This window comes from Zeus faber (genome assembly GCF_960531495.2).
Source record: "Zeus faber genome assembly, chromosome: 21".
Classification (NCBI taxonomy): Eukaryota; Metazoa; Chordata; class Actinopteri; order Zeiformes; family Zeidae; genus Zeus; species Zeus faber.
Genome location: NC_137208.1, coordinates 21,466,403 through 21,479,508, shown reverse-complemented (window position 1 = coordinate 21,479,508; position 13,106 = coordinate 21,466,403). Strand labels below are relative to the sequence as shown.

General features: G+C 44.7%; 1 protein-coding gene across 1 annotated transcript in view; it reads right to left on the bottom strand.

The window, feature by feature from the left end:
- large1 (LARGE xylosyl- and glucuronyltransferase 1) overlaps nucleotides 1–13,106 on the bottom strand; it is an 89,838-nt gene that overhangs the window by 44,677 nt on the left and 32,055 nt on the right. Inside the window, exons 3-4 of the mRNA XM_080022717.1 lie at nucleotides 8,435–8,733; nucleotides 4,493–4,575 (exon numbers count right to left, since the gene is read on the bottom strand). Of these exons, the coding sequence (XP_079878843.1) occupies nucleotides 4,493–4,575; nucleotides 8,435–8,733 (382 nt within the window). The remainder of the gene's footprint in view (nucleotides 1–4,492; nucleotides 4,576–8,434; nucleotides 8,734–13,106) is intronic.

Here is a 13,106-nt window from a genome sequence, read left to right as displayed (position 1 = left end):
GGCTTCAGGCGCAAAAAGTATGTTTCACCGTGCCGTTTCAGGCGGATATTCATCAGCCGGATAAATATAGGATTGGTACATCCCTAGTTGATATCAACCTTTTAGAGGGAAAAAAATAGAGGCTGGGCTGAATTTTGCAATACTTTTTATTTGCACACATGCTCCTAAATACATTTTACTGTTCGCACACATCTATTTTTTAGTCACAAATGTGAGTGAAACGCTCGCACTGTGGAGCCCTGGTTCTGCACTGTCTAGGCAGAGACTGTCTCATTGGACTGTGAATGTGATATCCCAGGCGTACAAGACTAGGGAGTGTCCCCCTCCCGCTCGCATTAGGGGCCACTCTACAAGAGGTGCAGCCACATTATGGGCAGCCTTGAAGGGCCGGCCGTTGAAAGACATCCCCCTGTACGCTGGCCAGATACTGTATTACTGGGTCCACGTCGCCACTACTAGGGCCGTAGGAGCGTCTGTTCTACGAGGCCGTCAAAATATCAGGTGAGGGATGGTGGTTACTCATGAGCTTGTATCAGTCGTCCGGTGTGAAACGCTGCCTCTGGCGGTCAGTAACCCCTGGGCAACACCGGAAGCAACACGTCCGTGTCAGGGCAACGCTTTCGATATGCTGCCTGTTTAATCAATGTGAAAGGTCACACCAAGCAGAAGCGTCAGCGTCGGGAAAGCAGCACAAAAATGCGAGGCTCCGAAACGCCTCGCATTTTTTTACGCCTCGGCTCTATTTTTCCGGGCGTCAAGCATAAACTGGAGCGTAGATTCCCATAGAGGTCCATTCAATAACATGTATTTAGTGAAAATATCTAATTACCAAACCTAGTATGCATACACACAACACACACACACACACACACACACACACACACACACACACACACACACACACACAGCAACCACATATCGCTGATGTGCGGTCCTAACGTGGATTACTGAGTTAAATTAACAAACTAATCTAAAGAAAATATAATCATTCCAGCAGGAAAACAAATATCAAGCCCAGGAATAGACTTTAGATTTCACTTCATACTTGGGAAGGAGTTTAATAAACTTTATTGGTCTGGTATAACTGTATCTGGAGTCACTACGTGCAGCCTCTCGTCAAACTGACTTGTCAAGCAATAGATTTTTGTAATAGGGAAATCTGTTGATTTACTTATAAGGTATTAAGGTATTAATCAAGGTGTTTTATCAAATGTACTCGAATAAATCCATTGCATGTTTTTCTTCATTTAATAATCGAATCACAAATAACTGATGACAAAAAAATAACAGAAAACACCATATTACAGAAACAGCTCTATAAATACACATATATAGATTGTGAAAATCTCGTGGATCCTCCTCTGGTTAATGGGGCGAGCCCACCGCTGTCGTCCCCGGCATATTCAGGCCAGAAGCTGTTGTGTAAATTCAATCAATAAACGCTAATCTCATGAACTAATCCAACTATGTTAATAAATACACTTACTCAAAATCTGAATAAAATGAAAAGTAAAAGGTTGAAAACGAAAGCAAAGAATCATTTAATTCACTCACCCATTGAAAGTTGAGAAATTTCACAATTTGAAGTTTAAAGTCTCGAGAATGCTGTTTACGCGAGCGCATTACAGATGGAATGGAGACGGAAGAAATTGACGAATCATCAAACGATGTGACACTTTTGTGCTGAGACTATGTCACTTCTGGTGCGGCCCAGGGGAAACAATGAAAGTGAAACAGAACGAGAGTTACGTATGTAACTACGGTTGGATTTCTGGATGAGCTGCAGTGTTCCCATCACGCACGTTTGCGCACGGTGCTTTTTTGGCTTCATTCAATTACAATAAACACATCTACAATAAAAACACTCTATTTGTTTCCTTTGGAGAGACAGTGAACCTTTATGCCCGATCGCAGACAATGGATGCTTCATGCCACTCCGACTAGGAAGTTGCACGTAGAATTTCACTGAACGTGCATGTGGAAAGATCTCCCGTTCACCACGTGAACAGTGACGGACACCAAGCAAGCGCGATTGAGACAATATATGCGTAGAATTAAAAAAGAATAATATGGCAGCTGGGTAATTGTGTAAAGGACTATGAGAGAACATTTTTATGATATAATTTTAGTAATGCAAGTGATCAGCTGGAGTCTCAACTTAATCACCAGACAATCCGCGCCACCACGTCCAAATCCTCCATCTGCTTCCTCGCTTTTGCGCGCATACGTCCACATACATCCTCTTACATCCAGGGGGGGTGATATTTCGATGCTGTGAAAATATCGCACACGGTGGCAAATATCGCAATATTCTATATTATTGAATATCAGCCCAAGCCTAATACATACTGTATATCAAAAGCACTGGAAGATATAATTGACACACTATTTAGACCTTAATGAACACTGTCAGAACACGAAACAACTGGCCAAAGAACTTCCAAACTGTTCAAAAAGATGAGGTCTTGGGACGCTTCTTCATGAAAACCCCAGATGATGTCAGCTCAAACATTTCAAACTAAGGACCGCCGTGCAAGACTGATAGGACCCTAACAAGGCCCTGAAGGTTTTGTTGCTGAATCCACCTACTTTCAATTTAGAGGAAACATCCACAGATAGATTGAGGGTTTTGAAACGGGTGATCCCCTTTCAGCCGACATGAGCTGGTTCTTCATGGAAGATTTGGAGATGAAGGCTATGTCCGCCATTCCTACACGGCGCAGCTCGACCCTCTGGAAGGAAACGATGAGGATGACATTTTGTAGAAGATCAAGGACGGACACGCACAGGAGCTATCCAACCACTGAGGAATGGTGATTAATCAATCTAGTTTCTTGATGTTAAAATGCACCCAAGGAATAACGGGAGCATCAAGCCCAAAATATACCGGAAACTACTATTGACACTCATCAATAACTGCTGCTCAACTCATCAAGAACATCCCATAGCCTCTTAGATTTTTCAGCTAGATTGAGCCAAAGTCAGGGCAAGTAGAACAAATTACGGGGAAACAAAAGCAACTCACCAAACATCTACATGGTCACATTATCATACACCTGTGAGCCCACTGAGCACCTCAGAGGGACATGAGTAAACATCAGATCAACGACCTTGTAAGGCCATTTAGGAAGCTTTGCCAGTTGTGGGTTCATCAAACTAAATGAAATTAAATGACATGAAATTGAATATAATATCCGTTCTTGTATTGAAACACAGGTGAGATTACAGACCTTTTGGTATTTTGGTAAAACAATATCTCCCATGTCATGTTTGAAGAAACATCAAGCAGGAAACTGCAGATATTCTGTCAGCTATTTCAGATTACCGTAATAATATGATGGACTGGAAAAATGATACCAGCACCAAATAGGGGGCTACAAACTATCCCTGACCCCTGGAATATTATCCTGAAAAAGCTGCCAGGCAACACCAGTCACACTGTCTAGTACTTTCTTGCAGGTATCCACATCTGGCAGCTAACATCACATCAAACACCAGTGAGATCCCTTAAAGGAAGGCTGTGTAGCACACTCCGAAACAATCAGTAACTCATTCTGTATTCTTTGCACATACAAAGTGAAGATTACAGGAACTTGTCCATGCTACCATTAAGCACTACAGTCAGTGATTCTAGATGACCTCCAACCAAAGGAGAAGGGATAGAGAGCGGGATCGGCCAAATCAATCGCTTCCCGCTCATTTTCCAATGAGTAATATCAATCTACTCATCTCGGGAGCGGGCGCTCCGGGAAAAATAAAATACATATTCAGAGCCCTAAACAGTGTCGTGACGGGGTTTCCGGGCGACCTTGAAAATTGAGTTTGAGATTAATCATCAGTCCCTTTTCTCGTTCGTGATGAAATCACCTGCAAAGTCTGCGGCTAATTAAAAGAAAGAGCTGTTTGCTTGTTGGGAAGTTGAGGATGCACGACGCCGGCGCGACAGTCTGATTAATAATAATAGCTCCTCGGCGAGCCATAAGTTGTTCCTGTTTACTGAAGGTGAGACATGAATTACACGTCATCGTAACGAGGTAAAGTTTCACCTCATTTGACGGCTGAAGAGCGTTACTCCACTGGTCGCCTCGGCTGGGAAGGAAGGGGATTTTTTTTTCTCTGCATAGCTGAAGCTGAAGCCACCATGCGAGTCTGTGTGTGTGTGTGTGTGTTTGTCGGATTGACGGGCCGAGCCTGAAAATTTAATGTCATCGCCCCTGACCACCCCCCTCCCCCTTCGCCCTTCCTCAGCCACCAAAAAAAGCCAGGGCTGATGACGACCACAACGGCAACGACAGTCGGCGCTTGCGGCCATTCTTCCTCTCAGAGTTCACAGAGGTTGCGTTGCTAGGCAACAGAGTGGAGGCGGACCAGGCATTAGAGAGCAGAGTATTCATATTAGCAAGGAGGGCAGCCCAGCTGTGTGTGTGTGTGTGTGTGTGTGTGTGTGTGTGTGTGTGTGTGTGTGTGCAACGGGGAAATGAACACGCGGTACCTGTGGAAGAGAACGGACTTCACCAGAGTCACCACATCCCGACTGGCGTTGTAGCCGGCGCACACGATGGCCACGTGAATGGTCTGTTGATGGCAGAAAGAGACTTTTATTAGAAACGAAACAAACAAATAAAAAACGTGCAAACAGATGCAAAAACGTTATGCCGCCAAACGCCGGCATTTTAACATTTGGAACCCCAACGTTTCATTTTGCTATTTATTTATAATGGATGAGTAGACTTGGACTAGTTTAAACTAGCTTTGCTTCGACGTGACTAAAAGAGAAAAAAATTAACTTGTGGACAAAACCTAATTTGCACATAATTGCTAGACTCAAACCGCACATCAACACCTTGTTAAAAACTAAATTCCCATAATGGACTATTCATTACTCATCATTCACCTGCACCTAAGGTAACAATCCACACCGGCCGCATTATTTAACCGTATTAAAGTGGAACGCTGATCGGCCATTGTCAAGCCCTCTACGTTCGCTCTGGTTATTAGTTCTCGTCTCCCGGAATATTTAAGCAGGTGAACCTCAGCTCCATTTTGTTATTTCTTCTACTTTTCTCTGACTTGAAAAGCCGGTAGTGACCCACTCTTGTGTATGACAAAATTGTCAAATACTGCCATAAACCATGTCATATCTACCCTGGCCCAGTGTCCCATCCGCGAGCTCTGCTCTGTCAGGAACTGGCTGACTGACAAAATGTGCAGGGTTGCTGCTGTCCCAAACCGGACATTTATTTGGTATTCTATTTTTAATGCAGGTACCGATAGCCTCTTGACTCCCTACACCAGTTGCTAAATGATATGACAGGAAAGCCCCCGCCACCCAGTCAACTAAAGGACTATTTTTTTGATCTTGTGGGAACGTTTAGGGGAACGTTTATTATATATTGCCAAAAATGTTATTTTTTATTTTTCAGGTTTATTTCTTATGGTTTATATTTATTGCCATTTATTGTGTAGACATCGTAGACATTTTCTGGTTTATTGTTTATTATTAGGTTTATTTTATTGGTAATCTTTTGGTTTATTTTACACTGATAATTTTTCTGCTACTACACTGTACGGCACAGAATTTTACTATGCGTTTTTTTATATCCAATGAATTTTTTTTTTTTTGTCTTCCTCCGACTCGGTACACTGAGAAATAAATAAATGATAGGCGTCCTTTCCTATGGGAGAGCAGAATGTATATGGCTGGCTGGCGGGTGACTGGCGGATGAGTGTGGGAGGACAAGAATGCCGGCTGGGAATAGCTCCTGTTGGTACCGGCGTTGTTGTAGTTCATCAGGGAAGGGGCCAAAAAAATGTTGCAAGTTGTCTCGTTTCACAAAAAGGTGCTGAAACCACGTAGTGGATCTGCTAAGGGCCGTCACAAACATCTGCAACATGTGTTGACAACATCATCTGGATCATTTCGGGACAAATATTGTATGTGCTACAATCCCAAATTTAAGGTCACATATGTCATGACATTGTAATACACTTAGTTGCCAGGTGTCAAAATAACATCGGCATGAAAGTGAAAGGAAGTGTTTGATTCTGCAATAATACCTTTCCGTCCAAAGAGGAATTTTAAGCCAGTGTAAGAAAAGATGCATTAAATAGAATAAGGTGCATTTCGATTACTTGAATAGAGGCGTGTTAACAGTCTACACACAATTTAATGTTTAGTTATCCAATGTCAATAAATGGGTCTTGGGCAATAGGCAGACATGTATTATTACGCCTTTTATGTCATACAAACAATTATTTGTATGACAATTTCTCTTCAACTAAAATTTCATGATCGTGACTGACCTGACTAAAAGGCATGGAAATACGTTAAAATCACATTACATAATAAAGTATATCATAGATTACAAGAGTTGGCAGGGTTATCCAAATGCTGTGGTATTGAAAGTGTGTTTCCATAAGCTATTTTGTGTTTATTCATGTGTTTATTTAAAAACAAGCAAACGTTGGTTTTTCACAAATACCAAAAATGAAATTTGTGTCAGACAACATGAGGGTTGGGGAAGTAAGCTTCACTGTGGCTTTCTCCTTTGAATGTTGAAAATGCTGCCTCTGCTTGTCATGAATCCTCCCTGATCTCCCAGTATTTATATTTGTTTTCATGTTTTACTTTCATCTGGTCATTTCCTCATGCAGTGTCACTAACCTCCATGTCATTTCAGACCCGCCCACTCCTTTTTGCTTTGCGGTCACTCCCTTCCCTTCACCTGGCTTACCCCGCCTGCAGCTCATTCCCTCAATAGTCCCTCAGTATAAATAGCAGTCCACTTCCCTTTGTTCTCTGCCAGATCGTCTCTTGCATTACGCTGTGCTTTTCCGCGCTACTACCTGATTCAGGACCTTTGCTGAACCCCTGCCTCATTCTCTGGACCCCGATTCTTTGCCTGTTCCCTGCTGGATAAGCTTGCCTTCTGCGACTGATCTCCTGATTTTGACCCCAGCCTGTTTTTTGGAAAAAACCTTATGGACTTTGACTTCTTACTAGGGCTGTGACGAGAACCACATTACCGCAATACCGAGGTCACGTGACGTCACTGTGGGGTTCAGCGCATTACTGTCATCGCTGCAAATATTAGATTTTTTTTAATTTAATTTCTTTGCTGATGAAAGTTACAGTGCATATGAAAAATAAACACAGTAATCATTGTTTAGTTATCATCACTGACCGTCTTCCATCCTATGTTCAAGAGTTTCTAGAGAAACAAAATGTTTCAGTTGCTCCCCTCGTCACATGAGCTTTGCTCACGAGGGGGGTGGATAGTCGGATATTTTCATATAAAATGATTTTCTTTATCTAACAAGATTTAGTCTTCAAAAAGCCTTTTTCCAAAAATTTGTCTTGAAAGAGGCGGGGTCTTCTTATAATCAGAGCCGACTCAGGTCAATACGGTAATTATTTCCACGGCTGTACCCGACTTTTTCAGTCTAATCGGATTGAGCTGTTCAATGCTAAACGGAGTGCACGGCTCCGTGCCCTGTCCCGGTTCCTCCAAATAAAACAACCAAAAGCAGTTTGTTTTTACAGTGAGCGAACACGGAGAGCCGTGTTGATGAATCATGTTTTCTTCATGTGGATGGCTCGGATTCGGAGACTATCCGATCGAGCATCTGTGGGATATGCTGGAACAACAAGCCAGATCCGTAGGGGCCCCACCTCACATCTTCCAGGACTTAAAGGATCTGCTGCTAATGTCTTGGTGCCAGATACCACAGCACACCTTCAGAGGTCTTGTGGAGTCCATGCCTCCACGGGTCAGAGCTGTTTTGGGGGCACGAGGGGGAGCTACACAATATTACTGGTTATTAGTAGTGGTTATAATGTGGTGGTGAAAAATGTAACCGATTCAGATTGTACGTCCATTGCCGACGGATTGTCCAAACGATCGCAGCTACACTGAACAAACCTTACTTCCCCTAACCTATTATGTACTGTATCCGTAACAGTCGTCTAATGTGTGAATAAACTCGATACGGAACCTTTCCGTAAAGGAGGCCAATGTGTGAATGACTACCTACTGCCTTTGCCGGATATTTTTTTGACCCAGCAATGTTAGAGATTCCATGTGGGAAAGGGACTTAAGGAAATATTGAATAACAGCATGGGAGTGCATGGAAAGCACAAAAACAAACGAAATAGAAAAACATATTTATAAAACTAAAATTTTGCTCCCGACCCCCTGTAAATCCTAGGGGGACCGCTAGAGGGCGTGGACTCCAGTTTTGAAAACACTAACAATAATAATGAACATTTGTGATTCTATTGTTTGTTAAAAAGTATTGAAGCCAAAGAGTTATTACATTTTGAAAACTGTTGTGTAACTTGTAGACGGTCCCTAACATGTCACTGAAACAGCGGCTCTAAGCTATCGCTCTCCTTAGCCCCACCTCAGACTCCACCTCAGAACCAAGCTCTCACCTCGCACTTGTCCACCACGGGCTGCTGGGCGCAGTCCGAGCTGTTTCCGGCGGCCCCCGCCTTTTGGCCCTCGTTGTCCCCGGTGCCTTCCTCGGAGTGGCTCCTGGTCTGGTTCCCGTGTTGGAGCTGGGCCGGTGGGGGGCCGTGGAGGGGCTTGCTGAGCTCCCTGCGCAGGGCCCGGTTCTCCTCCTCCATTTCCCGGACCCGCAGCTCCAGTGCCTGGCGCTCCCCGCCACCACCTCTGGCCCCCAAGAGCGTGGATGACTGGGGCTCCAGCGGCGAGAGCGGCAGAGGCTTCACTGCAATGGAGGCCAGAAGGAAACTTTAGCCTAATTGGGACAAACTTGTAGTGATAGATATCAATAATGTTAATGAGGCGAATATGATTAAAAGGACCTGAAAGCACTTGTTATATTGTAGCAGGGCAATGGCTTCACACTAACTCTTGCTGAGAGGTTGACATTAATTAAGCTCGCACATTCGCCTAAAGAAGAGATTTATTTAGGAGGGGAGGGGGGGTCTAGTGGCTTGCCTTGGCTGGGGGTTTCAACTGTACAACGTAAGGAAATCTTCCACTTGAATCCACACTTGGCTATTGTCGCCAATAACATGTTGGAGTTAGCTGACCCACTTCTCCAAATAGGCTTGCCTGCTTCCTGCAGACATACAGTACATCCTGGCTATGACCGCTGCTGCTATCATTACTGCTATTAATATTACTACCAAAGTCCCATTATTTATTTTATTATTATTATTTTTAGCTGTGGCAGTAAAGGAGCGTTCGAAGCAGGTGCTTGTGGTGTGTGTGTGTGTGTCTGTGATGATTGTGTGTGTGTGTTTGTCCACCTGGGAGTGCACAGGACTTGTCCCAATTAGTTCCGGTGTATGAGGTCAGAATTATATCGTAGTGCCTCCAAGCAGCGGAAAAGGCCCTGCACCCACCCCTGAGTCCTGCAGCCATATAGATGCTTCACTACCGCAGAAGAAGAAAAAAAAAGCTCAGAGCACCATGCCCTGCAGTCACAGAAGACCCCCCAGCCCCAAGAGAAGGTGGGAGCCCACAGAGCAACACCCACACATGGCCCCAAGGAGCATAAACCAGTACCAGAGAGCGCGAGGAGTGCCTGCACCCCTAAAGTGCACACAGACAACCCACCCCCACACCCAGGCATCAGCTGAACCGCAAGCGCAGAACCTGGGCTGCGGGTGCCAGGCACAGACCACTGGCCCGGAGCCAGGTCCCATGCTCACAGACCGACACCCCCCCCCACCCTCCACTTCCGCCATGCGCCCCCGTGGCAGGCCTCTCCTCGCCCCCAGCAGGCGCCTGACCAGCCCGACCCCGCAATCTGCACCATCCGCTCCCCCAACCCGAGCCCCAAACCAACACACGGAAACCAGGCACAGGCACCCCCCAAGGGCACAGTCCCCTCCCCCCCAGGGTTACCAAAGTCTGTTTAAGCAAAGGCTGTTCACTTGGGTGCCATCTTGGTAAAACCCCAAGATTGTAAGTTGGCAGCTCACACAAGGTTCCCAACGCTGAAGACGGAAAGATACATACATATGACATCAATTCCATCCATAAATCCATCTCAGTGTGCAAGACCAGAATACAGTCTCCTTGTAGGCGGAGCCACCTTTACATTTCACGATTCGCAAGATTCTGCAAATTTTCTTCATGATATGAACACAAAGGTGTGGTGATTGGCCAATGTTATCTCCATTTTAGTGTTAAATAATGTGGTGTGGGAATAGTGTGGTTTGAGCAGCCACACCTGACCTGGTTCTAAGTAATTGGGTGCCCAGGATCAGAGTGGCTGCATACGTGTTGCTTGTTGGTTGGTCTAATGAGCAACAGGTAAAACCCCCATCCCCACACACACTCAGGAGAGGAGCCCTTGTCATGACACATCTCTATCTTCTCCTGGGCTTATTCCAACTAGCCCACTCTCTACAATAAACTGGTGTGTCTACAACACTGTCTGTGTCTCTGTGCTGGAGGTCCCTGAAAAATATGTTTGGGTAGTGGGTGGTAGGCGAAACTGCCACACTGACACTTGAACAGGAACTCTCCAGCAACGGGAAGGGACACAGAAGGGCTGTCCAAAGACGCCCTGGAGCCACCAGCGGGTCAACGGCCGGCCCCAGCACAATCCCTCTCCTGACTGGCAGCAGCAGCACCCAGAGGGTCTGGCGGATGACTGGGGGAGAAGCAGCCGCAGCAACCACCTCAGGTAACAGCTGGCAGCTAGCCAGCTGCCACCTCCGGGACTATCCAGATGCCCAGCAGTCAGGACACCCCTCCAAGCAGCCCCTGCAACAACCTAGTCTGGCCATGCCTTCACCAGCCAGCACAGCAGCCAGAGACCGTACGCTCCGGAAGGGAGGAGGGGGTCTGTCATCGCCCTGGGGGAAAGAAGCCGGTGGACCGTATTGCTCAGGAACCAGGTCTCTTCACCGGTAAAATTTAGTTTGGACATTTCTTGTTTGAAGGTATTGGAACCCTGTTTCAGAGTCCGGTGTTTTATTAATTAAGGTATAGGAACCCTGCGTCAGAGTCTGTCCCTATGAGGTATAGCAACCCTGTTTCAAAGTCTGTATTTTAGGCTTCATTTATTTTTTGTTCTCTGTTTGGTGGTAGTGGGTGGGTTGGGGCTAGGCTAACTAATACTAACTCCAGTACCGCTTAACAGGAAACTGTGTAAGCTTCTTGACTAGAACTGTTCTGTACCGGCCACCTGCTTCGTATAGACTACTAATTAGACTTCTACATACCAAGGGAGATTTGGGTGTTCTTATTGTCACATACTTATTTACAGACATACTGCCAGTTGTCGCAAGAGGAGAAGAGGGGTGTCTGGATAGAGTTCGGTAACAGAACACAGTAGATTACTGCTTACTCGACTAGAGTATGATTTGTAGCTTCATCCCTGATTTATCTCCAATTGTATCCATAAATCACGACTAAGATTAAAATAGGTATAACAATAAAGGCAATTAATAGAAATGAATAAAAAGACAATATTATTGCTACTTGACCTACACACTTCCAAGACATTAAATGTAGTTAACCAACAGCACAGCAGTATGATGAGCACAAAATACTATCAACACTGATACCGAAAAGACATTTTAAAAGGACAATTATAAATACTTACTAACCTCTAATTAGAAAGAGCTTGTCATGAGGGAAATGCAAAATGTTAATACGATAGACGTTTGACAGCTGAGCCTTTAAAGAGTTGCAAAATGCAACAAACTGGTCACATTCCTGACCCCTAGCAACCATCTAAACAACTTTTTCTGCAATCAGAGCATGCATTACTAACAATATCTCTCTCTCTTCAGTTGGTGCATCTCAAGCCTCAAAACCATAAAATCAATAATGCTGTTTTCGAGAGCGTGGTGACACATAATCTGGGGTGAATTTACAAAGAATGTATTGCGGTCGCTAATAGCACCATGAACTGCAAATCAAAATAGATTTAATGGCTCTGCGTCTGTGGACACGGCACGGGACGCACAGGGCTCTTTCTTTGTTTTGTTCAGTTAGTGGGGAAAATAAATAAATCTTAAATAAAAACACTGTTTTTATTTGTTTCGTTTGGAAAATGGGGAAAGCCCATTATGCACCTCAGTTCAATAGGGGGGCACGGGATGTGCCATGGGGCGCGCACCCCCCCCCCCCCCACACACACACACTAGCGACAGGCCTGCATGAATAATGTCCCACAATGCCTCACAAGCAGAACAGGACAATGAGACACCCCGTACTTGTGCTTCAGATACCAGGCTGATCTTGTCTAGACAATACCAAGAGGAGCTGCATGTGAGAAAGCAAACGTCCGAATCACTCATGTGTTTGGGGGGTTGGACCACAAAAACTATCGAGTTGTCGAGGTAAACCAGGGGTATTAGAACTCTCATTACATGTATTGATCTGCGCTGTGGGAGATTTATGACTTATCATTATGACATCATGGTGGGAGACTCCCATCTGACTTGGACATTTTAATTTTTTTTTTAGTTTTGCAAATGTGAAGTTCAGCTTTTTATATACAAAAAAATAATAATCACAAAAAGGAGATATCCTGGCATGAAAGGGGTCGTCGGCCATTTCTAAAGCATGCAGAAAGGCACCCTTCAAAGACAGAATACAGAAAAAGAAATGGAACACCAGGAAGTTGACATTTCTGTTAACTGTTTTTGAAAAGCTGGCTCATTAGGTTTATTTCCCTCAGTTTTAGATGGGGAAAAATATTATCCCAATTCAGCTGAATTGAATTGGGATAATATTTGAATTGCAGCCATGAAATTATTGCAGCCTATTGCCCTTTGACTGGTTTGTTAACTAACCAGGTGAACTCCAACCCCCCCATGCCGTGGTCAAACGCTAGAATAAGGCCGCAAACGCATTTATACATGCTTAGAGTGGCTTTTTTCCCCAGCAGTGCAGCCCAGTAAACCCTCTCCCAAAGTACCAAAGCACCTTCTGGACTCCATTTCATCAAAGCTCTAATTAATTTACTGAGTGGATTCGTTGGGCCTAATCCCACTGAACTCCACTGAGTGGCCATTTGTTTGTCCTGCCTAGAGATTGCACATGGCATACGCAGGGCAGTAGATGCACCTGGTGCTGTGCAACCAAGCCAATCCATTTGGCTTCATAGTA